The sequence below is a fragment of the Mercenaria mercenaria genome, chromosome 4, assembly GCF_021730395.1.
Source record: "Mercenaria mercenaria strain notata chromosome 4, MADL_Memer_1, whole genome shotgun sequence".
NCBI classification, from domain to species: Eukaryota; Metazoa; Mollusca; class Bivalvia; order Venerida; family Veneridae; genus Mercenaria; species Mercenaria mercenaria.
The window spans coordinates 33,217,283-33,244,183 of record NC_069364.1 but is presented as its reverse complement, the minus strand read 5'-3'; the positions used below and the strand labels follow the sequence as shown (position 1 = coordinate 33,244,183).

The window sequence follows — 26,901 nt, the reverse complement described above, 5'->3', positions numbered from 1 at the left end:
ATGTTGAAGAAATTTCTACTAATACCCAAGAAATTACAAAAGTAAAAAATGTTTTCTTAAAACAAGAAACACAATTAGCTAGAACAAAGAATACTGTTGACAATTTATCTGCTTCTGAAGTTGCTACAACAAAACGACTTGATGATTTAGCTGAAATAATTCTTCAACTTAAAAAGAAAGACAGGAAAATAGAAGAAAGGTTAGAGGAAGTGGGACATGAAGTGTTTCTCTTCGAATACTATAATAACAGTTTTATTGATTACATAAAAATGAAAAAGTATTTTAACCGTCATGGTGCCTGGATATATTCAACATATGAAAATCTGATCGGTCTGAACTATATAAATATATTTGAATTAAAACCTGGAATAATTGTAGATTATAAAGATTTTATACAAATAAACCAAAAACATAAAATAGCTGTACCAGATGTGCTTTTGAGAGGTGTGTTTGTGGTCGAAAAAACCGGAATTTATATAATAAATATTAAGATTTTATTAACGGGTTCGAGCCCTATAGGCAAACCGTATAAACCGACTAAAAGCCCAATATCACATTTTATATTTAGATGGTGGAATAATGATGATGATCTAATTTTTAGTACAATTATCAATACTGTAAATATAGCAGCTGAGGACTATGACACTGATCAGTTAATATCTATTTATAAGAAAAAAATTAAGATTTATTTAACACAAGGGACAATGTTTGATATTCATCCTTATAACGATTCAGCATCTACAGAAGTAACATTTACGCTTATGAAGGATAGTTACATCAGATTCTACATATCGGATGAACATATATTTAATGAACCTGAATTTGTAAACAAACTTTTAAGTTAAAAACTTTAATTAAAACTTTAATTAATTACTGTGTAAATAAAGTAAATCTATTTTTAGTAACGTTTACAATGTAAACGTCTATTTTTAGTAACGTTTACAATGTAAACGCCTATTTTTAGTAACATTTATTTTTAGTAACGTTTACAATGTAAACGTCTATTTTTAGTAACGTTTACAATGTAAACGCCTATTTTTAGTAACATTATTTTTAGTAACGTTTACAATGTAAACGTCTATTTTTAGTAACATTTATTTTTAGTAACGTTTACAATGTAAACGCCTATTTTTAGTAACATTTATTTTTAGTAACGTTTACAATGTAAACGTCTATTTTTAGTAACGTTTACAATTTTAACACCTATTTTTAGTAACATTTATTTTTAGTAACGTTTACAATGTAAACGTCTATTTTTAGTAACGTTTACAATGTAAACGCCTATTTTAGTAACTATTATTTTTAGTAACGTTTACAATGTAAACGTCTATTTTTAGTAACGTTTACAATGTAAACGCCTATTTTTAGTAACGTTTACAATGTAAACGCCTATTTTTAGTAACATTTATTTTTAGTAACGTTTACAATGTAAACGTCTATTATTAGGAACTAAGCGTAACACAACACGGCTCAATGATATAAAAGTTGAAACCGGTTTTATATAGTGTATATTCTTTATTATAATAGTGTGATGGTTTTGAAATTATCATAATTTTATTTTTCATGTGTTATAATTTATTCAATTACTTTTTGTTTTTAAATAATAACAACTCCTAAAGTAATTTTATTCTTCCAATATTAATTAAAATAATTTGTATGAATTTCAGTTATCAAAGGGAGATATTACTTGTTTTTTTAATTTCAATTATTAAAGGGGGATAGATTTGTAAATAACCTTCCCGGTGTAGTGTTTAAAGATTATTTAAAAGTTCTTAAGTGGAAACTATTTTTAAATAAAGACATATGTTTTCTTCATTTTAAATCATCTTTAATTAAATCATCTTTAGTTAAATCAGAGGTTTTACTGGGTTTAAAACCTGTGGATTTTAAATTGTCCGGCATTGACCAGTCCTGACCAAGGGTCAAAAGGTCAAATGGGGTTATACTGTTTTCGCACAAACAATTCTTATACTACTAATGTTGCGAGCAAATAGCTGTTTAAAAGTTTCTTCAAATAAAATACGATCACGTACAAAAATGCACTAACAAATATTCTAATATGCTTGTCTCTGTTAAAACACACTTACACAAGAATGACGTCACGTTAACGTGCGGTGACGTCAGTGTTTTTGTTGCGGCAAAGAAAGAGCGCTTCTATATAATATTATCCAGTGTTTGAGATTAAGGGCATATTAGAATCGAAATAATATATAGCACAAGCGTGCTTTAACACTATAATATTTATACACTCGGGTGGTAATACGTCGTTCAAATAATTTCATGAGGGCTACGCCCGACGCATAACCACCCATCGTGTATAAATAGTGCTATAATTTATTTCTTAATTGATAAATTACGAATTCTAGTCTAAACTCAACACATTTAGAAGAGTTATTCCAAAGACCTTAAATCCTTAAAAGAACAAACATTTGTTAGATAAAAAGGATACCTGAACTAAAGCACGTACCCTGTATCAAATATAAATATCCACAGTTTTGTATTATGTACTGGTTACCACAAAATAGACCACAGAGCGGCGACAACCCTTACTTGTTCTCAGCCAACATTGACAGTTGGGCATTACCAAGATTTAAAACATTCTCATAAACAAGCGGATTATCTTGATAAATGTTTGAGTCGTTATTTTTTCGCCAAGCTGTTTCCTTTAATAAACAGTCGAGTTTCAAATGCTAAATCTATGGTGGCTGATTTCTGCCTTTTCGTGTTGTCGTGTCGGCGGGGCGAAACACGACAACACGAAAATACGACAAATACCTAATTTTGTCGAGTTTTTGTGTTGTCGTGTCGGCGGGGCGAAAACACGAAAACACGGCAAATTTTACGCAAAAACTCGACATTCAAAGGGCGCCAACACGACAGATTTATCTTTTTCGTGTTGGCGGTATAAATTTGACGTGTCGGCGCCCTTTATTTGTCGTATGACCGTGTTTTCGCCCCGCCGACACGACAACACGAAAACTCGACAAATTAGGTTTTTGTCGTGTTTTCGCCCCGCCGACACAAAAACACGACAAATACATTATTTGTCAAGTTTTCGTGTTATCGTGTTTTCATGTAAAGTTGTTATATCTTATCAATTGATTTTTTTTAAAATCCTAGACTAGTACATAGCACCCCGCCGAAACGAAAACTCGACAAATTAGGTATTTGTCGAGTTTTCATGTTGTCGTGTTTTCGACCCGCCGACACGACAACACGAAAACACGACAAATTCTTTTTAGACATCTCTTATAAATTGTAGAGTTATTCTGAAGCCAGTGGCAAAGGGTTTTAGAAGCATTTTTCTTTCTATTCGAACGAACCGCCAGTTCAAAATTTATCTATATACCTTAAAGCTGCATTAGGAGATCTGAGATTATAAAACAGTACAATAATATGTCAGATGTCAGTTATCGTTTTAAGCATACGAAGTGTATGTGTTACTGACCCGTTTCCAGAAATATTTCATTGGGGTGCGGGGAGCGGCAACAGTTAAAGAATGAAGGCGGCATCGGCGAACCCAGTGGAGTAGGTGGGTCAGGGCGTGTCTGCTTTTAAATGTTTGAAATACATATATAAAATGTTGGCTTCTGCAGCAAATTTTGAGGTACGGTTAACCCCCTCCTGACAGTGGAGTCACAGGGCCTTGTCATTTTTGAAATATAGGTATAAAATGGTGGTCCCTGCTGAATTTTTTTTTTCAAAAATTTGGATAAGTTAGGGGGTCATGCCCTCCGATTTAGGGGGTCAGAGGGTATCCTCAGGGACATTTTTGAATGGCATGTCTGTTTGACAAGATAATATGGCCAGTAGACAAGACAGTATAGCAAACGGACAAAATAGCACAGCTTTTAACACGTTAATACTGAATGTAAACATAATGACATGTTCTTTTACAAGATACTATGGTCAGTAGACAAGACAGTATAGCAAACGGACAAAATAACACAGCTTTTAACACGTTAATACTGAATGTAAACATAATGACATGTTCTTTTACAAGATACTATGGTCAGTAGACAAGACAGTATAGCAAACGGACAAAATAACACAGCTTTAAACAAGTTAATACTGTAAGTTAACATATTGGCATGTCTGTTTGACAAGATAATATGGTCAGTAGACAAGACAGTACAGCAAATGGACAAAATACAACTAGACAAGACAGTTGGCAAACAGACAAAAAACACACCTTTAAACAAGTTAATACTATAAGTTAACATAATGGCATGTCCGTTTTACAAGATAACACGGTCAGTAGACAAGACAGTACAGTAAACTAACAAGAAAACACAGCTTTAAACAAGTTAATATTGTATGTTAACATAATAAAACTAGTCCCGGCGTTCCATAATATGAGAAACTAATTATCATACACAGTTTTATTGATTTTCAGATGTATCCTAATGCGGGTCTGAAACAAAGAGCAATGACCGAAAATAGCAAACAAAACTTTCTCTTCAAAAGGCACGGGCCAATATTTTTAGTCAGTAAAATTATTAAATGGACTTTTAGGCGATTAGCTCGACTATTCATAGAATAGATAGAGCTATTAGACTCGCTGGTTCGTCGACGTCGGTATTCGTCGTAAGAATATCTACATGAGTCATGAGTAGTAAGAATACCTACCTGAGGCACGAGTTGTAACACTACCTACCCGAGGCTACCTACCAGAGGCATGAGTTTTAAGAATACCTACCTGAGGCACGAGTTGTAATAATACCAAAATGAGGCACGAGTTTTAAGAATACATACCTGAGGCACGAGTTGTAATAATACCTACCTGAAACATTAGTTTTAAGAATACATAAATCGTCACCTTAGCGCAAAAAGTGAATAAGTCCTTCTTAAAGTCAATGCAGTTATCCACTTCTTGCACTGAGGTGACGAAATGAGGCACGAGTTGAAGTTATACCTTCATGAGGCATGAGTTGTAAGAATACCTACCTGATGCATGAGTTGTAAGAATACCTACCTGAGGAAGGAGTTGTAAGAATACCTACCTGAGGCATACGTTGTAAGAATACCTACCTTAGGCATGAGTTGTAAGAATACCTACCTAAGGCGCGAGTTGCGAGAATACCTACATAAGGCATGAGTTGTAAGAATGCCTACCTGAGGCATTAGTTGCAAGAATGCCTACCTGATGCGTGAGTTGCAAGAATGCTTACCTGAGGCACAAGCTGCCAAACTACCTACCTGAGGCTACCTACCTGAGGCACGAGTTGTAAGAATACCTACCTAAGGCGCGAGTTGCGAGAATACCTACCTGAGGTACGAGTTCCAAGAATACCTACCTTTGGCACGACTGGCAGGAAAACCTACCTTAGGCACGAGTTGCGAGAATACCTACCTGAGGTACGAGTTGCAAGAATACCTACCTTTGGCACGACTGGCAGGAATACCTACCTTAGGTACGACTGGCAGGAATAACTACCTTAGGCACGAGTTGCAAGAATACCTACCTGAGGCACGAGTTGTAAGAATACCTACCTGATGCACGAGTTGTAAGAATACGTTACTGAGGCATGAGTTTAAAACAAAAACTACCTGAGTCATGAGTTGTAAGAATACCTACCTGAGGTATGAGTTTAAAGATTACATACTTGAGGCACGATTTGTAAGAATACCTACCTGAGGCACGAGTTGCAAGAATTCCTACCTGAGGCACGAGTTGTAAGAACACCTACCTGAGGCTACCTACCTGAGGCATGAGTTGTAAGAATATCTACATGAGGCGTGAGTTGTAAGAATATATACATGAGGCATGAGTTGTAAGAACACCTATCTGAGGCTACCTACCTGAGGCATGAGTTGTAAGAATACCTATCTGAGGCTACCTACCTGAGACATGCGTAGTAAGAATATATACATGAGGCATGAGTTGTAAGAACACCTATCTGAGGCTACCTACCTGAGGCATGAGTTGTAAGAATACCTATCTGAGGCTACCTACCTGAGACATGCGTAGTAAGAATATATACATGAGGCATGAGTAGTAAGAATACCTTTGGCATGAGTTGCTAAAATACCTACCTTAGGCATGAGTTGCAATAATATCGACCTGATGCCACCTACCTGAGGCACGAGTTGTAAGAATACCTACCTAATGCACGAGTTGTAAGAATACGTTACTGAGGCATGAGTTTTAAAAAAAAACTACCTGAGGCATGAGTTGTAAGAATACCTACCTGAGGTATGAGTTTAAAGATTACATACTTGAGGCACGATTTGTAAGAATACCTACCTGAGGCATGAGTTGTAAGAATACTTATCTGAGGCTACCTACCTGAGACATGCGTAGTAAGAATATATACATGAGGCATGAGTTGTAAGAACACCTAGCTGAGGCTACCTAACTGAGGCATGAGTAGTAAGAATACCTACCTTAGGCATGAGTTGCTAAAATACCTACCTTAGGCACGAGTTGCAATAAAATCGACCTGATGCCACCTACCTGAGGCACGAGTTGTAAGAATACCTACCTTATGCACGAGTTGCAATAATACCGACCTGATGCCACCTACCTGAGGCACGAGTTGTAAGAATACATACCTGAGGCACGAGTTGCTAAAATACCTACCTAAGGCACGAGTTGCAATAATACCGACCTGATGCCACCTACCTGAGGCATGAGTTGCAAGAATATCTACATGAGGCATGAGTTGCAAGAATACCTTCCTGAGGCACGAGTTGCAAGAATTCCTACCTGAGCCTATCTACCTGAGGCACAAGTTGCAAGAATATCAACCTGAGGCACGAGTTGTAAGAATACCTACCTTTGGCACGCACGAGTTGCAAAATACTTACCTGAGGAACGAGTTGCAAGATCATCTTCCTGAGCCACGAGTTGCAAGAATACCTACCTTTCGCACGAGTTGTAAAAACACCTGCCTGAGGCATGAGTTGCAAGAATTCCTACCTGAGCCTAAATACCTGAGGCACAAGTTGCAAGAATACCTACCTGAGGCACGAGTTGTAAGAATACCTACCTTAAGCACGAGTTGCTAAAATAACTACCTAAGGCACGAGTTGCAATAATACCGACCTGATGCCACCTACCTGATCACGAGTTGCAAGAATACCTACATGAAGCATGAGTTGTAAGAATACCTACCTAAGGCGTTAGTTGCAAGAATGCCTACCTGATGCATGAGTTGCAAGAATGTTTACCTGATGCACAAGCTGCCAAACTACCTACCTGAGGCTACCTACCTGAGGCACGAGTTGTAAGAATACCTACCTGATGCACGAGTTGCGAGAATACCTACCTGAGGTACGAGTTCCAAGAATACATACCTTTGGCACGACTGGCAGGAATACCTACCTTAGGCACGAGTTGCGAGAATACCTACCTGAGGTACGAGTTGCAAGAATACATACCTTTGGCACGACTGGTAGGAATACCTACCTTAGGTACGACTGGCAGGAATAACTACCTCAGACACGAGTTGCAAGAATACCTACCTGAACATGAGTTGCAAGAATACCTACCTGAGGCATGAGTTTTAAGAATACCTACCTAAGGCACTAGTTGTAAGAATAACTTCCTGAAGCGCGAGTTTTAAGAATACCTACTTGACGCACGAGCTGTAAGAATACCTACCTGAGGCACGAGTTGTAAGAATACCTACCTGATGCACGAGTTGTAAGAATACGTTACTGAGGCATGAGTTTTTTTTAAAAAAAAAACTACCTGAGGCATGAGTTGTAAGAATACCTACCTGAAGTATGAGTTTAAAGATTACATACTTGAGGCACGATTTGTAAGAATACCTACCTGAGGCACGAGTTGTAACAACACCTACCTGAGGCTTCCTACCTGAGGCATGAGTTGTAAGAATATCTACATGAGGTATGAGTTGTAAGAACACCTATCTGAGGCTACCTACCTGAGGCATGAGTTGTAAGAATACCTATCTGAGGCTACCTACCTGAGGCCTGCGTAGTAAGAATATATACATGAGGCATGAGTTGTAAGAACACCTAGCTGAGGCTACCTACCTGAGGCATGAGTTGTAAGAAAACCTATCTGAGGCTACCTACATGAGGCATGAGTAGTTAGAATATATACATGAGGCGTGAGTTATAAGAACAACTACCTGAGGTTACCTACCTGAGGCATGAGTTGTAAGAATATCTACACGAGGCGTGAGACGTAAGAATATCTACATGAGGCAAGATGTAAGAATACCTACCTGAGGCACGAGTTGTAAGAATACATACCTGAAGCTACATAGCTGAGGTGAGGCTTGAGTTGCAAGAATTCCAACCTGAGGCACGAGTTTTAAGAACACCTACCTGAGGCTACCTACCTGGGGCATGAGTTGTAAGAATATCTACATGAGGCGTGAGATGTAAGAATATCTACACGAGGCATGAGCTTTAGGAATACCTACCTGAGGAACGAGATGCAAGTTTACATACCTGAGGCTACATACCTCAGGCATGAGTTGCAAGAATTCCTACCTGAGGCACGAGTTGTACGAACATGTACCTGAGGCTACCTACCGGAGGCGTGAGTTGTAAGAATATCTGAATGAGGCCTGAGATGTAAGAATACCTATCTGAGGCACGAGTTGTAAGAATACCTATCTGAGGCTACCTACCTGAGGAATGAGTATATATACATGAGGCATGAATGGTAAGAGTATATCACTGAGTCATGAGTTTAAGGAATACCTACCTGAGCCACGAGTTGTAAGAATACTATGGTGTCCCGTTAGGGCCATCGTCCCGTAAAATTACACCCAAAGCACGAAGCTGTGGTGACGAAAAGTAGAAACAATGAAACCACTATGGTGAAAAAGCGAAACAACGATGGTGAAAAGAAAACTCGAAACTGATTTGGTGAAAGCTCGAAACAATGAAACTACGATGATGAAAATACGAAAACCTTCCTGGTTTCGTTATTTAGATGTTTCGACTTTTCAACATTACTTTTCACTTTCGTACTTTTGACTTTTCAACATCGTACTTTTGACTTTTCACCATTGTAGTTTCGACTTTTCTCCATCGTTGTTTCGATTTTTCAACATCGTTGTTTCAACTTTTCATCATCCTAGTTTCGACTTTTCACCATCGTAGTTTCGTGGTTTTGAATTTTCATCATCGTGGTTTTGACTTTTCAACATTGTGGTTTCGACTTTTCACCATCGTAGTTTCGGCTTTTCAACATCGTTGTTTTGACTTTTCATCATCGTGGTTTCGTCTTCCTGTTCCACAGGCGCAAAACGCAAAAGAACTAAAAACAGTTCCAACATCTAGAATATTTATTGACATTAGTTCTGTTATAGGCGACATGGATCATGTGTGAGCGGAAACTTCATCCATGTATTTCGCTTTTTATATTTGAAGAACGATGCTATTTCTCCCATTCTATCAAGATATCACGACGAAGGCATTAGTAGAACTTGTGAGGAACTTGTTTGTTTTTCTTGATGATTTATGTCCGTTTCTTTTCAACAGTATTTCAGTCATATTCAGGCGGACAGTTACCTAAAAATCTTTTCCGGAACGTATCCTCCGAAAGAAACTGCTAAGTTTCTTACATCAAGAATTGTAGTCGGTACCGGGGCTTGGTCCCACAGCTCTCCATCAGTGACAGGTCACAGCAATTTGAAGTCGGTGACTCTAACCACCAGGCCATGGAACGAATTGCCTTGAGAACATCATGCTTGTAAAGTTGATTGATTCGGTAAGAAGGAAATTTAGATGAGTTTTAGATAGATCTGATATGAAAAGGTTTTTGCGAACTTGGCTCAATTCAAAACTGGTATCATTCGAAGACCTTATGAAAATCAAAATAAGTTGTAGGTCGGGATTTATTGTTCATGCTGGATGATGGACAAAAAATCAATATTTAAAACCCACAAAATCACTTTGCTCAGAGTTTGCAGTCGTCAACAAGCTGTCCTGTTTTGTTTTGTTTTCCAAATTCAATTGTTTATGACGTTACGCTCATTGTTGGCGTACATTAGCGTAACTGACGTTATCGTCGTTTTTAACCGTTTTGACATTATAAGGATTATTTGGGGTGTTTGGGCTACAGTTTTCATAAATCATGTTGTTCTGATATTTAAAGAAATATTTGATATAGATGTACATATAATGTTTATTCAATTAGTATATGAAAATAACATTACACAAACAAGAATATATACTTACATATGTCAGTGTTCTACGTAAATTTTCAAGTTTATACACCTATATACAAACTAATTATGAATACATAAATTATCGACTATTGCACCTTTGTCTCATACACTTAGAAATCTTGTAGATTCATAGTACTTTGGATAAATTATTCATTTTAATTTAACTTTAATTTTAATTGAAAACAAATTAGTTATCAGACAGTGAATTATATTGCAATGTTCGGATACAATTGTAATACATATACGTTATTTACTTTTCAAACGTAACGTCATGTTACATTAATTTCACGGCTGTGACATTTCGGCTAGATTTTGCAATTTTCATGTGTTAAATTCAATTTATATTCAACGTAAGACTTATGCGCATCAATTTGCAGATAATTGTATGTACTTTCAGACTGTAGTCGCAGTTTTGTCAACACATACATATTTCTTTAAATATTTAGGCACGTAACAACTTCGTAATCTTATATTTTGCATTTTTGACATGTGTCACATCGCGGCTAGATTGAAGTATATACATATATTAATCGCCAAAATCAAAGTCAAAATAGGACAAAAACTTACTAATTCAAAAGTAGAATTTATGTACTTTTTGTCCAAATAAATATTATAGAAAGCATACAATAGTTAAAGAAAATACAGATTACAGAAGTTTTAACAAATCCAGTCGCGAAAAGAAATAAAATCTTACGTTTTCAGTTGGATCTGTCTTTTGCTTCCGGTTTGTTACAGGAAGTCTTGAACAGCAAATGATTGAAATGACGTGAAATATAGTTGACGTCACGTCACCAAGTCTTCTTATTGGACGGAAAAAATAATTTTAAGAATTTACCAAGCCGTTAATTAATGCGCATTGGTAAATTCTGTTATATCTTACATGACGTTTTTGTGATGTTTTCTATTATTCTATGTCGAATTAAATTTAAACTATTAAACGTAAATGCGATCACATTTACTAACACCTTTCTTGTGATATAAGAATATAAACAACCGTATTTCTAAAACGAATTTCATGAAACATTGAAGTGTACGAAACTTACAAATTCCCGGTAATCGCCAACAACGTACGCAAAGTCTTATATGTAATTTATAATAAAGCTTTAGTGTTATTCCAAACTTCTAAATTCTTTAAATTTTGTGGGATTTTTCACCATAATTTACGGTCTTTTGACTTTGAGTAACGGTATCTTCTACAAAATACTTCAAGCAGTAAGCAGTAAAAACCCTTCAGGAAAAGCTAAACAAAATGCTCATCAGAATATTCCGTTTTTTCATTTGTGGTGAACAAATAGAAGTGTCACTGTATTATTATAAATTGACAACCATCCATCACGAAACCACGATGGTGAAAAGTCGAAACGTCGAAACCACGATGATGAAAAGTCGAAACCACAATGATGAAAAGTCGAAACAACGGAACCGTAGTGATGAAATGTCGAAACTATGATGGTGAAAAGTCAAAACTACGATGATGAAAAATCGAAACCACAATGGTGAAAAGTCGAAACCACGATAATGAAAAGTCAAAACAACAAAACTACGATGATGAAAATTCGAAATTACGATGATGAAAACCCGAAATAATACTAGTATCGCGTTTCCACCATTGTTGTTTCGTAGTTTCGAGTTTTCACCATCGTAGTTTCGACTTTTCATCATCTTGGTTTCGTTGTTTCGACTTTTCCTCATGCTTTCGGTCTTACGGGTTTTATTTTACGCTGAGATGGCCATAATGGGACATCGTACTACCTGATACACGATTTGTAAGAATACCTTCCTCAGCTTTTCATCGTATTTTCCTGACTTTGAAAAAAAAGATACTATTCCTAGAATATAGAAGGAAAATCTTGGTTACAGGACTGAAACTCTTCAAGCGCTTTATGGTTATGGCGTAGAGAGATTTCAGAAAATACCAACAGTCATCTGCATGATATTCCTTCTTACAGTCAAGCATCGATAAAAGTTATATCTGGATTGACAATGGAGTTACCAGGCAGGAAAATGACACTATATACTTACATAGACTACATTTGAGTGGAGCACGGAGACACATCCAGCAAATTATTCCTGTCATCATGCACCAACTGTGTGGACAAAGAAGACATACCATGCGAAGTACTGTCATCCTACCTTAATATTAACTGTGTGGACCATTGAGACACACCATGTAGAGTATGGCCATTATACCTTTAAATTATAACAGTGTGGACCACGGAGACGTACCATGCGAACGGTTCGGCCATCTAAACTTATCATCACGGATGTGAGTTACTACTACAAGGGATGTTCAAAAATAACGTAGACTTTTGCTGGTATAGAAACCGCCTGTTGTGAATAGTGCAATATGAAATATATGATTGTGATTCACAATGTTTGTGTAATTTGGTCATACATTTTTTTGCATCTTTTTTGCTAATGAAGCGCGTAGAAGGTTTTAATAACCATAGCTACACATAACCGGCGCGGTCGCTTTTTCATCTTCGACCGCTAATGCTCGCACTGATAGTCCAATTGTTTACCTGAAAATATGCCAAAGTACAACACGTCCAGGCGACAAAGTACCAAAAGTATGGAGTCATTCGGACTGGGGAAGTGGAAATAAACAACGTCTAAACTAAGTGAATGTTGTTGTTTATAACGAATGTAATGTCGTCATCTGCTCGAAAAGATAATCAGACAGTTACTAAATATGTAGAGATCTTCGGAAACACCAAATGAAATTTATGAACTAATGAAGCAGACACCAAAACAACGTGCTGTCATCAATGTATTGGTCTTCTAGTGGTACAAATGATTCGCAAATGGCCCAGAAATGCTAGAAGACAGCAAAGGTTGAGGAAGAAAACAAAATATCCGTGATTCGACTTTAACATCAGTCTATGACACCTTGGATAAAGACCAAATACTCGCAGTTTGCACCCTGTCTGGAATGCTTGGAATAAGAGTTGATACTGTTTCCCGTATTCTAATCAAACAACTTTTTATGACTTAGGTATTATTATTCAAAATTAATATTAAAATTTACAAGTATAAATTAATGCCAACTTAAATGAAAGCATCTCGAAGAAGTCACGACACCGTTAACGTCATTGAAATATGATCAGCATGCGCCGGGTTCGTGTAAGTGATTGTTTTCAATGAGGCATAACTTCTGACTGTATGATCATAATCACGTCAAATTTGCAGAGCAGTTAGTAGAAAGTTTGTGAATCGTTAGGATTATTTCTTGTTTTGCTTTATTAAAGTATCTAAAAGCTAGAGACAAGGTCTTTAGAGCTATTTTTGAACAGTCCTCGTATCATGCGTAAACCCGGCCCCTTCCCAGTCTCACGGGACGGACAGTTTGTCGCGGGCTTAACAGGAAAACGTTTCAACAAAGACCATAACAATTCAGTTCAATTCAATACAATTTATTTCATTATTTGTAACGTAAACAGATACTGTTTCTAGTTACATACAGGAAAACATATAAACATAACATTGGTTCCTCGCAAGTGTCTCATTGCACTCTGGTTCTTTAGTTAACAGGATGGCCGACAGCACTGACTTATTATTTCAAGGAAAAGCCAGGATTCTTTTAGAAGCACTTTCTTGGTTATTTCAAAGTTGTTGTAATGCTAAGTGCTGCACTTTGATAATACAAAAGTCAACACATATGTTAAATGAAGACATAATAATAGGTCCGGTTTTATGAATTTATTAAAATCTAAAGTTCACACAATAAACACGCATTCATAACTACAAATGTCTAATATGTCTATGGATAAATTTCTTCAATTAAAATAAACAAATTCTGCAATTTCCTTCACTTGAAAATATGTGTCAATTTTTGTCAGAAATTCCAAAATCTGCATATGACTCTTCCAAATAAAATTCACGTAAATTCCAGAATATTCTGTGAATACTAGAATTATGACAAACACTCAAAAGTTCTAATTTATTCTCCTATAAAAATAAAGCACAAAGCTCCTAACATTGGCTCTAAATGTTCTATATGATTTCCAATCAAAAAAGAAATGTTAAGTAGAAGAGCAAAGAAATAACTGATATGCCCATATTTATAGACAAGCACAAAAAATGCTGTAATCTGATTGGTCAATGACGTTTTCCAAAACATGCAAAACTTTTCTCATCAAAGGCAAGAAATAGAATGAATGTCATCAAAATCAATCTAAAGGCAAAAGAACACCTTATCAGTATATTTCAAATTACAAATAATGATTTAAACGTAATTAAATCAAGTGTGAAAAAAAATAACATAGAAATGACACAGTTTTTCTCCAATATTCCCAATATGCCCACAAAAAATTTGGTCTTCACATCTTAGGGCAAATTTTAAGGATTACAAGAGAACAAAGCTTCTAAAAGATCTACAAAATTCAATCTTATTAAAAAAAACTAACATCCTTGACCTAACAGTAAAATTTCAGTCCTGAAAAATGTTTCTAAATAAATATTTTTGATAAATTATTTTCATTGGTCAGCTCTAGCCACACAAGAAATCAACTAGGAAAAATGTAAACAGAAGGCATTTTCAAGATTTTTCTAAAACTACAAAACATTATGTCCAAAACTTTGCATAAATGTTAAGACACATATTCATAACATATTGAAGATAGAAATATCATGGCAAAATATATAAATGTGCATTAGGAGCAGGTATTTGACTTTAAAGCAATTGCAATCCGAGTCGGGGAAAATCTGTAATACGTTTTTGTTCCTTATAGTATCACTTAAATTAACTTGAAACTTCGACAACAGTTGTATTGCGTAATAAGATGCTCACTGAGCCAATGTCCTTAAATCAGTGCAAATCAGTAAATTCATAAAAATGTTCACAAAAAGCAAAACATTTCTTAGCCAAAACTCGGGTTTACCACAATACTGCATACTACATATGTATTTGAATAGGGTTTACCGGTGTTCATTAGACTTTGCAATGTACTTGGAAAATTAAGATGTTTTGTAGAGTATTTGGTTTAATACAAACTTTAAAATGAAGCCATGTTGCTTCTTAACAGGGTCATAGTAATATCATTTGTAACAAGATTGAGATGTATAAAACACATATCTGAAACATCAATAAAATGCCTGACCATTCCCTCCCAAAGGCACGTGTACTGACTGGACATCTCGGCGAAGATTCTTTGTATAAAAGCCAGATTATAGGTATGACTTTTTGTTCTTTCGTTTTAAAGTATAATTACTTTTCGTGTTCACAATTTCTGAGTTGAAGGCCTGCTTATGAATCGGCTCACTTTCAATTATTTCCGTCTCATTGATACTGACTAGAATCCAGGTGTACAGACGCCTGTAGTCTTGTTTGATCACGTCATATTTCAAGCTGTTTAGTCCATCAGAAGAATGTCTTGTTTTCATTGTCTTGAAAAGAAGTATTCTGAAAAATAGATCAAGTGTCACGGAAAGTTTTTTCTCTCTCCCTCCGCTTCCAAAAGTTTGTAAATAGGGTTCAATATGTATAAACATGCAAAACAAATAATCAGACTAGACTTTCCCAGCCTAAAGCTCAACAGTGAATTTCTAGTTATCTGTTCCTGGCTGAATTGTTACTTTTGATAAAAACGGCAGTTGCTTTCAATATTGCTTCATGCTTTTCAAAGTTACATATCGAGCAAAATCAGACGTCAGCGTTGAGCAAAATTGTGACCTTTACCTTTAAGATAGGGGTATGGGTCTTGCGTGTGACATATTTTCTCATTGAAGCAAACATATATGTCAATTATTCCAAAGATTGTTCTATGCACAGTACGATATCAGATATAAATTTTGACTCCAAAATGGGATTTTCACCTTCATGATTGGTATATGTGTCTGCACACGACAATGGGGGCATTTGTATCTGATAATTACATTCTAACGTCAAAACATTCATTTTGACAGTTGTACCAAGCTCAGCGCAAGCATGCTCGCCAAAAATTAGCGACTGTAATAGTTCATTGCATTCGAAAGTGAACAAATTAGAGCTATCACTTAAATAGAATAACACCCAGAGACGCTACTTTGATACAGGGAAAGTAAAATGTTGTAATCATACTGTTTTACATTCAAATGTGATTATGACATTTGATCTATTGACTCGGGTTGTGTACTCTGCATGACGTCTGGATGAAGTTAAGGTATATCTGTACGTTCGGATCTAAAAAAAATCTTCAATGTAGAATTTGATTAAACCCTGATTTTTCAAAGCTTCAGAATATAGTTAGGAAATTCAGCAAATAAAAAAGATAGGGTCGTGTGCCAATTCATTATTTTTTGCTAGACTGATTTGAAAAATTTGGACCTCACGCAAGTTTTCATAATGGGAGTCTTTGGGAAAATCAAAATTTTCATAACATTTTCGCGAATACAAATTTTTTCTACAAAGTGAATTTTAATGAAACTTCCCACAGTCGTAAATAAACATATGGCCTATAATATGGTGAAATAAAATGGATAGGTCCGTTTGCTTGTTTTGGAGATATTTGATGAAAGTGATCCACACATTTCAAGCTGTTTTTAGATACTGTTTTGAATTATTTAACGTGCTCGATGTTTTAATATCATATTTTAACTTTAGAAAGATAGATCTAGTAGCATTGCCATTATAATAAAGTTACTCATGGGTTGCCATTAACTCATAAAATGATTTTCATTTCCGTACGCCGATTCCAACTTTATTCTACGTTATCTGGATAAATGACCTTACGCCATCACTTCCGGTTTATCAAACGTGCAGAACTACCTTAAAGTGATGATAATTTAAGTGGTTTAAATGACTGTCTTGTGTTTACAAGACAAACTCGAAGGGTGGAATGGAAAAGCGAGCGATTTCCCGAGGGTTGGGAAAACATCTGCCTCCTTACTCAGTCAGTTATGTTAGATATTTTTCTTGCTTACCGTTGATATTATTGTAATATTTTCAAAAATATTGTATATTTAAAACAAACGCTTATAAATACACTATGACGTCATAATACGACGTCAATATGCGCTCGTGAAGTAGTCTGTGTCAAGTTGTAATCCTGTGGATTTTTTTCATTTATTTTGAATAGTTATGTTCTATGAAAGCTTATAAAGATTCTTTGGAAACATTTATTCCGCCATCTGTATGGCGGCCATCTTGAATTTCAAAAATCTACCGTTACATGATTCAATTTAACCTTCAAATAGACCTGTTTTTCTTACTAAGACACACAAATTGATATTTTTAAATGGTTAAGCTTAAAATTATTTGTATTTATAATGTTTATATGAAGCTTTAGTTAAGTATTGATTTATTATATAATTTTTTTCAACAAATACAATTTACAGACAGGTTTATGTTTTTGTTTTTTTTTTTTTCTAATGGGACTAGTGTGAAGCACTCCAGCTTGCTTGTAAGAGCTAAGAAACTAACATTAAACTAAATGGGACTAGTCACGTAACAACTGTTTCTTTTTTCAATATTTTAAAGCTGTAGATAAACGTATAATATAGAATTTTTTAACTTGTCAAGAAAAATCAAGAATACCACATGCATCTTTTCCTTAAGGTTTAGGAGTATATCTTCAAAACACAGAAATATCCGTGATAAACGAACAACATACACCTTTACCAACAATTTACCACCATTACATGTTCTGCCGTACTGTCCCGTACGATGGATACTTAAAATATTCTCAAAAGTTGTCCCCCTTTAAAAATAAATACCATTTGTAAAGAAATAGAAATAAACAATTGCTGAAAACTACGTTCAACCTAGGTATGTGAAATTTCAACACGGGGACATTATTGCAAATGCATCAAAACGAAATTATGTAACAGTTCTTTGGAAATGGTGAGTTTTTAAAGGCGCTGAACTGTCCTTAAGTGTGGCCCATTTATGCAGCCCTTTTCCGTAATTAAATGTATATATCAGTAAACTGACAGTTGTTGTAAAGAGTAACATACATGTTTTATATGCTATTCATTTTTCATGTAAAACAACATTTTCTTTCTATGAGTTGGTGTTGTTTGAATTTTTCTCTCAAAAATGTAAGGTTTAACAAACAATTATTGAGTATTTTAACAGAAAATGAATGCATAGCATAATAATAATTAAATGAACATAATGAGTAACAAAAATTTAGTAAATTGTCTTAGCACAGATATCTACATTACAAATCCTTATGCAATTATACCTATCTGTTATTATCAATAAAAGATCCTGAAGTCAGTGTTTAACTAAGACCTAATTAATGTAAAATATGTCTTGCTTACAATGCGAAATGGCAAGACTTTAAAAACGGAAAAATATGCCCTTTTCCAGCTGAACAAGGGAATTCACCTAAACACTTTTTTTCAAAAATATATTGTATGATTTATTTCCCTTGAACTGCTGATTAAACCATCATGAACAAAAGTTGAATGCTGCAGAACAAACCTGAAGTGAAATGACTTCCTCGGCCTCTTGTGGTACCAAGAAACGAGAAGAAACTGCATCTAATAGTTATCTAGTGGCCTGGCGACCTAGTGGTTTGAAGTTGCCGGCATCACATAGCCTTCTTACAGGAGTGACAAGTGTTAAGTCTTATTATCCATATAATCGGCATGTCCCGGTTCAGTGTTTTTCAGGGGAGTATGGCCCTTTATTTGTCAAATTTATGATATTTTGGCTTCTTCTTTTACACATTAGGCAGATTTCCACCAAATCCTATTTAGGCATATCATCGGCATTTTCTGGTTCAGTGATTTTCAGCAGAGTTATTATTATTATTATTATACCAGATTTATATAGCGCCCTTTCATAATAAACACGTTCAAAGGCGCTTTACGTATAGCAAACGCAGCCACACAGGGCGCGAAATTCATCCTCTACTAGTACAGACACAGAGCGATCTGACCAGAGGGACAGAGTGAGATAAAGCCCCCAGAACAGATAGAAAGAAATCCTTTTTATATACAGACTTGTCCGGCTAACTTAGCCTAGCTCGTTGCGAATAGACAGTCTGGTTCTTTAACGTGCCCGGTGTATAGCACCGATACACGCGAAGCCGTCTCTCCTGGGAAGAACCAGTACAGGCCTCTGAGTTAGGTGGGAGACACTCAAGAGCATCTCAGAAATTTCCAGTGCCTGGACCGGGATTCGAACCCCGGACCTCTAGATTGACAGTCAAGCGTGTTACCACTAGACTACCGGCCCTTGATTTATCATATTTTACTGGGTTTTTTTTTCAAGACTACTTGCTGTATACATTATGGCTGAGTTTCATCAAACCCCACAAGCGATTAGTGCGAAGCGCAGTTGTGCACATCATTGTCATATTCTGATTAAATGCTTTTCAGTGGAGTCATGACCTTGATTTGTTAAGTGCGAAGCGCAGTTGTGCACATCATCGTCATATTCTGATGAAATGCTTTTCACTAGTCATGATTTGTCAAATTCTTTGATCTGTGCTGCTACTCCTGTACCACTAGTTGGAATTCCACCGAACTTCACAGAAATTACCACTGCCAAGCCAAGTTGTGTAGCGGGTTGTATTTAATGAACTGTAGTGTTCTTATATAAAACGTAACACACCCTTTTCTTTTTGTTTTTATAAAGTAGCGATATAGTTCTTTATGGGAATATAAGTCTATGAAAATCTGATATGCTTGAAAATGTCGAAAAACTGTTATAAATTAAGTGGATTTTATTTGAAATAAAGATCAGCCGGATTTAGTGGTGTTCAGCCTCAAATTAAGTCACGTCTAACGTTTGCTTGGTGGGAATGGGTATCCGACTTGCAACTGAACTTCGGATAAAACTTCACTTGGCAGCAAATTAAAATTAGTCATTCATGTTCAGCAGTACAAAGAAGTCGGGTACAAAATATAAGGTTAGCCTTTGTTTTTCCGCTTTTATTTTATGTTCGGGATTTTTAAGAGCTATTTGCATGGTGTGTGTGTAATTTGGAGGGCGTATTAATTTTTCAATATAAGGCAGACCCATACCTAGTTGCTTAAAAATAATTTTAAATAAGAAGGTAGGATAGTTAAAACATTAGGTTACTGTGTTTATAAATTTAAATTTATTAGGTTCGTCTACGAAAAAATAAAGCCTCGACTTTTATATTTTTTTTTCGCTTCACCTAATAAATTTAAATTTATAAGACAGTAACCAAATATTCTCTATACATCACATTCACACAGTTCAGTACATATGGCAACTTCCTAGCTTTAAATCTTGAGGAAGACCTAAGGTGTCCCTCCGGGCATATTTTTTCAGGCATCGGTGGCCACCTGGTAGAACCGCTGACCTTCCGCAAGTTAGGTTTGACGGCTCACGTGACGATCTTACCCACAGAGATTTGATACCAACAACCTTGACCATTTGGCGACAGAGGTACCTTGTTAACTGTACTAGATGACCAGTTAGATTGTCAAAAATAATCACTGAAAAAAAGATTGAAATTATAACTTTTACCTTTCTGAGCTATGTAATGTAATATTCAATGAGTTTATTATTAAAAACTTAGTTTAAAAAATAAGGTCCTAGCAGGGTATAAAGATACTTGCTATTCTTTCTTTAATGGTTTCCAGCTCTTAACTTAGTAGTACATGTAGTCAATTATTTATATATAACGTAAGACAGTCACAACCTTCTGAAATCTAGAAAAAGTTAAAACCAAGATAAATGAAATATGATTATAAAAGAGTACCGGCTGCGGTGAATTTGGGAGAACGGAGTCATGTACCAAAGTAAGACTCGGTAATAAGTCATTTTTAATTAGAATCTAGAGATTGTTTTTCACGAAAAACGTATGTCTCATACTAACCAAGCAGAAATTGTCAAATGCCACACATTTAGGGCAATAACTACAGTGAAAATCACTGAACCATAAATTTACTCCTTTTCGCTTCGTTCGATTTCTCTTTTCGAGACATTAAATTCTTACGCCGCCATTTTTACCTAGCATGTGATAGGAACATGCCGATTTCGATAGAATGCTAAGTGATACATACTGAAACGCGGTAGAGTAAAAGAAAACACGATGCTATTGAGAAAGGGCACGAGGAAAGGGAGAAAGATAAGCACTATTTATATTTGGACTACTACTAGACCAGCGGAGGCTTACATTTGATTTGGTAGCGATATGCCTTAAATGAATTTCCTTTTCTCGTGTGCAACGTCAAAAGTTTCCTGTGACACCTGTCTGAGAACCAAAAGATAGCAATCGCTCAGTGTTTATATCGATGTTAACGTTACGCGGACCTTCATTTCATTTTTAGATCTTTTTTGTGTCGAGTTTTCTGTAAAAACCAAATTGTTTTGCATTAATAAAAAAAGAAACACACAGTACAGTTAAACCCAAACAAGTTGAATGTGTTAGAAAAATAATTGATGGAGATACATTAGTAATTTTACCCACTGGATATGGAAAGTCATTTATTTATGAAGTTGTGCAGATGATTTCTGGATCCTTAATTATAATCATCTCTCCAATTAACGCGATAATCAACGAACATTTGGCGATCAGGCTATCAGGATCGACTGAAATGTTATCAAAGAAAAGGAAATGCACGGTAATTATTTCAAAATATAAATTTGCAAATAAATCGATCCAATTACAATGCTATTATCAATACTAGATACCTGCGTAGATAGAGAATGATAAATAGTAAGTTACCAGTAGATCTATACTTATTTTACGCGGAGGAGAATCAGATGACTGGAATTATTTGCGCTTATCAGTTGCGTATTGTTTAAAACCTTCATAGTTGTAGGTTTAACATGTTATCCTTTCAGGATAAGTTTATATTGTGTATGGAAAGCCTGGCTATTTTTAGATTAGCATTCGCGTGGTGGATCATGGTATTGATACAGAAATCTGTAGCTTGTAATTGGTTTGTTACTGACTCTGTATTGCTAAGACAGATCAATGGAACAGACTATACACAAGGCAATTCATTGATGCAAGCATCAAAGACGCCGCCAAGTGTTGTGTCTGAAGTACATTTATTGCAATATGAGAAATCACCTAATCATTACTTTATTAGTCTGACTGGCTACAAGTTATCAACATTAGCACATAAAACAATAAATGTGATAAACTGTTTAAAACATGAAGAATAAACATGATAGAAAAGTTTTACCATGCAATACAAATCCTCTACCTGCAATGACATTAACATTGCGAGTAGGTGGTCCCTTTACATACAAAATTAAAGTATGTATTTCACTAACTAAGGTCATCTCCTGTGAAAAGTTCTTATATGCAGGACCGTGTGTATGAAGTTTCACAGAAATGCAGTTTGTTGGGAAATGAGGAAATGTTGAAATTATTTCAAAGTTGTGGTTCACAGAAACCATTATTTTTATTATCATGTAATGTAATGAGTGTTTTCTATTTACTGATGAAGTTTAATGGACCTTAGTCACCTACATTATAGATTTCAGAATGCAGATTATACACAGCAATTTACTGTTTCCCTTGACAAAAACAATCAAAAATTTTGTCCAAGAAAAGAATGATATAACATAAATTATCTCTATATTGCCCCTATTCACAAAGCATGAATCTTTCTTATATACTTTTGAATACCATAGAATTCATTTTTTTTTTGGACGAACGATAAACTTGAAGTCCTCGTTGAACTGTAAGGTTACTAGGAGTATGTCAGTGTCTAGTTCAAATCTAATATTACAAGAAATTTAGAAAGCATAATAACCCACTGCCAAAGTGTAGAAAATATTTCAATGAAAATGTTTTTGTTTTTTTTATTTTATTAATTTTTTTTGTCAGGAATGGACAAATACAAAAACTATCTATTAAATTAAAAAGAAAAAAGAAAAAAAGAAGCAAGTAACAAGATATAATAAAACCAGAGCAACTGACTAGTCATATAAGATCAATGAACATATAAATTCAACAAGGAATTCTATTTTAAAGTCACTGATGCTTTGATAAGTTATGGTCCCATGGCTTTTGATATTTCGATCTAACCACATTTAAAGAAAGATTTACTTGTCACTGACAAATTCAGCCAAGTGCTCTTTAGCCTGTTGCACACCTTAGTTGACAGTGTATATCTGTAAACAATGAGTAGATCTATATGACACATAAGCAAAAAAAAAAAGAAAGAAAAAAGAAAAAAGAAAAAAAAACAAATAGAAATAGGAATTTGCAAAAGTGTGCGCATTCTGAAATTACATCACTGTACCTATCAACAAAGAAAATAAGACAAAAAGGTTAAAAATAAGTTAACAGCGGCACTTCCTTCGTTCATTTCAACATATCTATGCTTATTGATTCCTTTATTTACTTTGTAAATACATTTTTTTCCAAGGAATTCTTATGCAGGCAATTGTAATTTTCCATAATTTTTTTTTGATATTCTCTTCGAAGTTGTAAAATACACGAACGCTCCCTTGTCCAGGCGATTCACGCTTTACAGTATGGTATATCTGCGGTGTGTTCTATTTATAGAAAATGAGATAGCTAAGTAGGTCATGCTAAGAATAGAAATAGAAAACTTGACTTACAGAGTAACCTCCCTTATCAATAAATCGGATCAACATTTTTGACGAAATTGTAAATAAAAAAAATATGTTCTGCTCTACAAATAAGGAGAGGAAAGACAGATAGCATTGTTTTAAATCACATAATAAGTTGCATTACATACATTTTTTATGTTTTCTTTTTGCCATTTTTTGTTTATTCACTAAAATGTATTGTGCGATATCGTTGATCCTTTTACAAACTATTCACTGTGTTCAGTTTATCACTCCGAAACTATTCATTACCATCTTTACAGGGTCCGAAATAAAAGTGTATCCCATATACTCGACACCGCCTTCAGGGCGGCGTCGAATTAGTGGCACGGTCTCACGTACCTGATTAAAGCTCGTTAATAAAAATAATTGCATAAATATGTCTTTAAGCAGTTGTTTGCAAAAACAAGATGGTGTCGTTTTTAAAAAAAATTCAAAGAAAGAAGTCCGGCAAAAGTTTATTTAGTCATTGACCTGATATAGCAAAAATGATTTTGCCCTTTATTTCGCCTGAAAGTAGGATTAAAAACCTTAAACATACATGTACAACATTAGATTGTCTTCAAGAACAAGGCCATGAAGTTATGTTTTGTTAGGTTTTATGTCGCACCAAAACAATTTAGAAATATGCCAATTCTCCAGTTTTGAATTGTAAAAGAAGGTCTCAGCTGCCACTCGGGGCATTATTATAGGCATGGGCAGTGCCTTGGTAGAACCAGTAATCTTCAGTAAGCAAGTTACACTGCTACTTCACTTGAAATAATTCGACGCACCTGAAGTGTTTCAACCCCATAGAGGTGACTGAAAAGCTGGGACGACTGATGTGTATTAGACCTTCCTGCTGGAAAGTGATTAGAAAGTCAACATCCTTTAGCCACTCGTCATGCATTGCTGATTGAACAAAAGTATAACACCACAAAGTGCACAATAAGTTAATAATGATAACAACACAATAAGTTAATAATGATAACAACACAATAAGTTAATAATGATAAGTTAATAATGATAACAACACAATAAGTTAATAATGATAACAACTATGTATCTTAGAATTACTTCTCTGTATTTCCTATTTATTTTATTCAAGTTAAAGTTTTAGAATAAAGCATTGTGTAGAACACAATTGCAGTTGATTTATTTAGCTCAACAATGAAGAGAAAAAAGGTACAATGTTATCATTCCAAAATATCTGAAAATATCTCTCACATTTTGTAATTATTTCCATTTCTATCAAATCTAAAAGCTAACTATAAAGTTTGCCTTGACTTTTTTTATAATAAATGCAATCAATTCACTGATAATTGAATGATTTTAATAATGTATGAGGCCAAAAAGCAAAAGCAGAGTGTTTAATTGTTTTTACCTCATTTTATTATGGCTTTATCACTTTATAGGCATGCTTCAAATGGTAGATATTACCTTATTTTTTTTTAGAAGAATTTATTCTGTGCATGTCAGGTCGGTGTTTTGAAGAAGTAGCAACTTATATTTTGTTTGTAAAATTACAAAAGATTTTTCTCCCTTAAATAACTCCATCTTAAAGACACGAAATAGAATTTAATGTTTCATTTGTACTTTTTTGATAAACTCTAACATTCATGTAACATACAAAATGCATACAGTACATTTTAAAGAAATTTGATTTATAAGAAAAAGGGAAAATAACATAATTTGAGGCGGCCATTTTAAAATTAAGATAGCCGCCTAAATAAGGACGATAAAATGTTACCAACCGGGCGTTTAAATTTTCAAAAATTACAGCTTCGTAAAATACCAAAAAAAAATGATAGCAAACAAAATCACAAACTCATATTTTCGGACAATTCGCCACAGACCACAGCTTGTCTTGTCCCTAGATATAGAAAATATTAGGATATCCGCTGATTCAGAGAAAGGTTTATCCACCAGGATGCTCAACCGATGGGGGATAAACATAAGTTCAGAAAGACAAGAACCTAATATTCTGTTTATCCTTCGACCAGTAAAACATGTTAAGAGCAGAATATTTCGGATACAAAAATAAGCCATTCACATTTTAATGATTTGTAAATTCCTCTGCCAACTGTATCGGTGGGAAGTGAGCAGTTAGCAGTTGCAGCAGTTATTACAGCAGGGGAGGTAATTACATGGACTTAAGCTATGAATTTTCGACAAGTCTTCTTTCTTCATACTAAATTAAATGACCACTATCACTATTTGGATTTTATGTTGTTTATTTCGTTATCCATGATCACTGTTGTATTTTCAATTAACTGCTGTAACTGCCAGCAGTTATAGCAGCTAACTGCTGTAACTGCCAGCAGTTGTAGCAGATAACTGCTGTAACTGCTGCAACTGCTAACTGCTCACTTCCCACTGTTCGCTTCAGTTAAACACGATTGCTTAGATATTTCAATAGAACATAACAGTTCGACTTCTGTGTAATATTAATCATTGGTGCTAATCGGGCATTCACTTGCAAAACAAGTAATTATGACGTTTCGACTTGAACTAAATACAGACTCTTGAATTGAAATCTCCGTCAAGAAAATGAGATTTCAGTGAAAGTCCTTCCACAACGAATGGCTAAGATCCAACAATTATGACAAATACCTGCTTAAAACAGGTTAAAAGCGTCCCTTTCTAACCGAAGAAGACACAAACTTTGACAATGTCATGGTCGATAGACTCAGTATCGTTCCGAACTCAGGTAGAATAGATAATAATTGAATATTTTGTTTTTCATATTACGCTGGCAGTCATAGTGGGAGCATGATAAATTGTTTGAGCTATCATCACATTTTCTGAAATCTTGACCCAGTTTACAATGCGTACTGTACTTGTACTTAAGTAGTCCTTCTGCAAGGCAACCCGGATGGATTTAGCAGAATAAAGAAGCAGTGGTAAGATAAAAGGTGATCTCCTACCCGGAGAGCCCTGTCTTTCCCCGCTAGGTAGGCAGAATATAAGGATCTTACATGCCTGCCTGAGTATGACAGGGCGCTTTAGACATTGTGGAACGGACATGAAGTTGAGTTATATGACATTTTACTTCCAAGTTTTGCCTTGGCATTTGACCTTGTGACCTAGACTGTGCGCTCTGTGTACATCATCTTAATGATGATAACAATTGATACATGTTTTATTTTTTCTAAAATCCTGGCGGTAAAGTAGATATGGAGCGGACACGAATTACGTAGTAACTTCAATATGCGAATGTGTGTGCGTGCGAACAGCATAGCAAGGTAAGTTTTAGGAAGTAATAAAGAC

General features: G+C 35.2%; 1 protein-coding gene across 2 annotated transcripts in view; it reads right to left on the bottom strand.

Moving 5' to 3' along the window:
* Positions 1–13,841: 13,841 nt before the first annotated feature.
* The window catches only part of LOC123551420 (beta-1,4-N-acetylgalactosaminyltransferase bre-4-like), a 39,065-nt gene continuing 26,005 nt past the window's right edge, over positions 13,842–26,901 (bottom strand). Inside the window, exon 6 of one of the 2 annotated variants that reach the window (XM_045340351.2) lies at positions 13,842–15,558. In XM_045340351.2, coding sequence (XP_045196286.2) covers positions 15,324–15,558 — 235 coding nt within the window. In that variant the 3' untranslated portion in view covers positions 13,842–15,323. Of the gene's footprint in view, positions 15,559–22,379; positions 23,191–26,901 lie in introns of those variants that run through there. The other variant, XM_053540911.1, reaches the window with a different exon arrangement.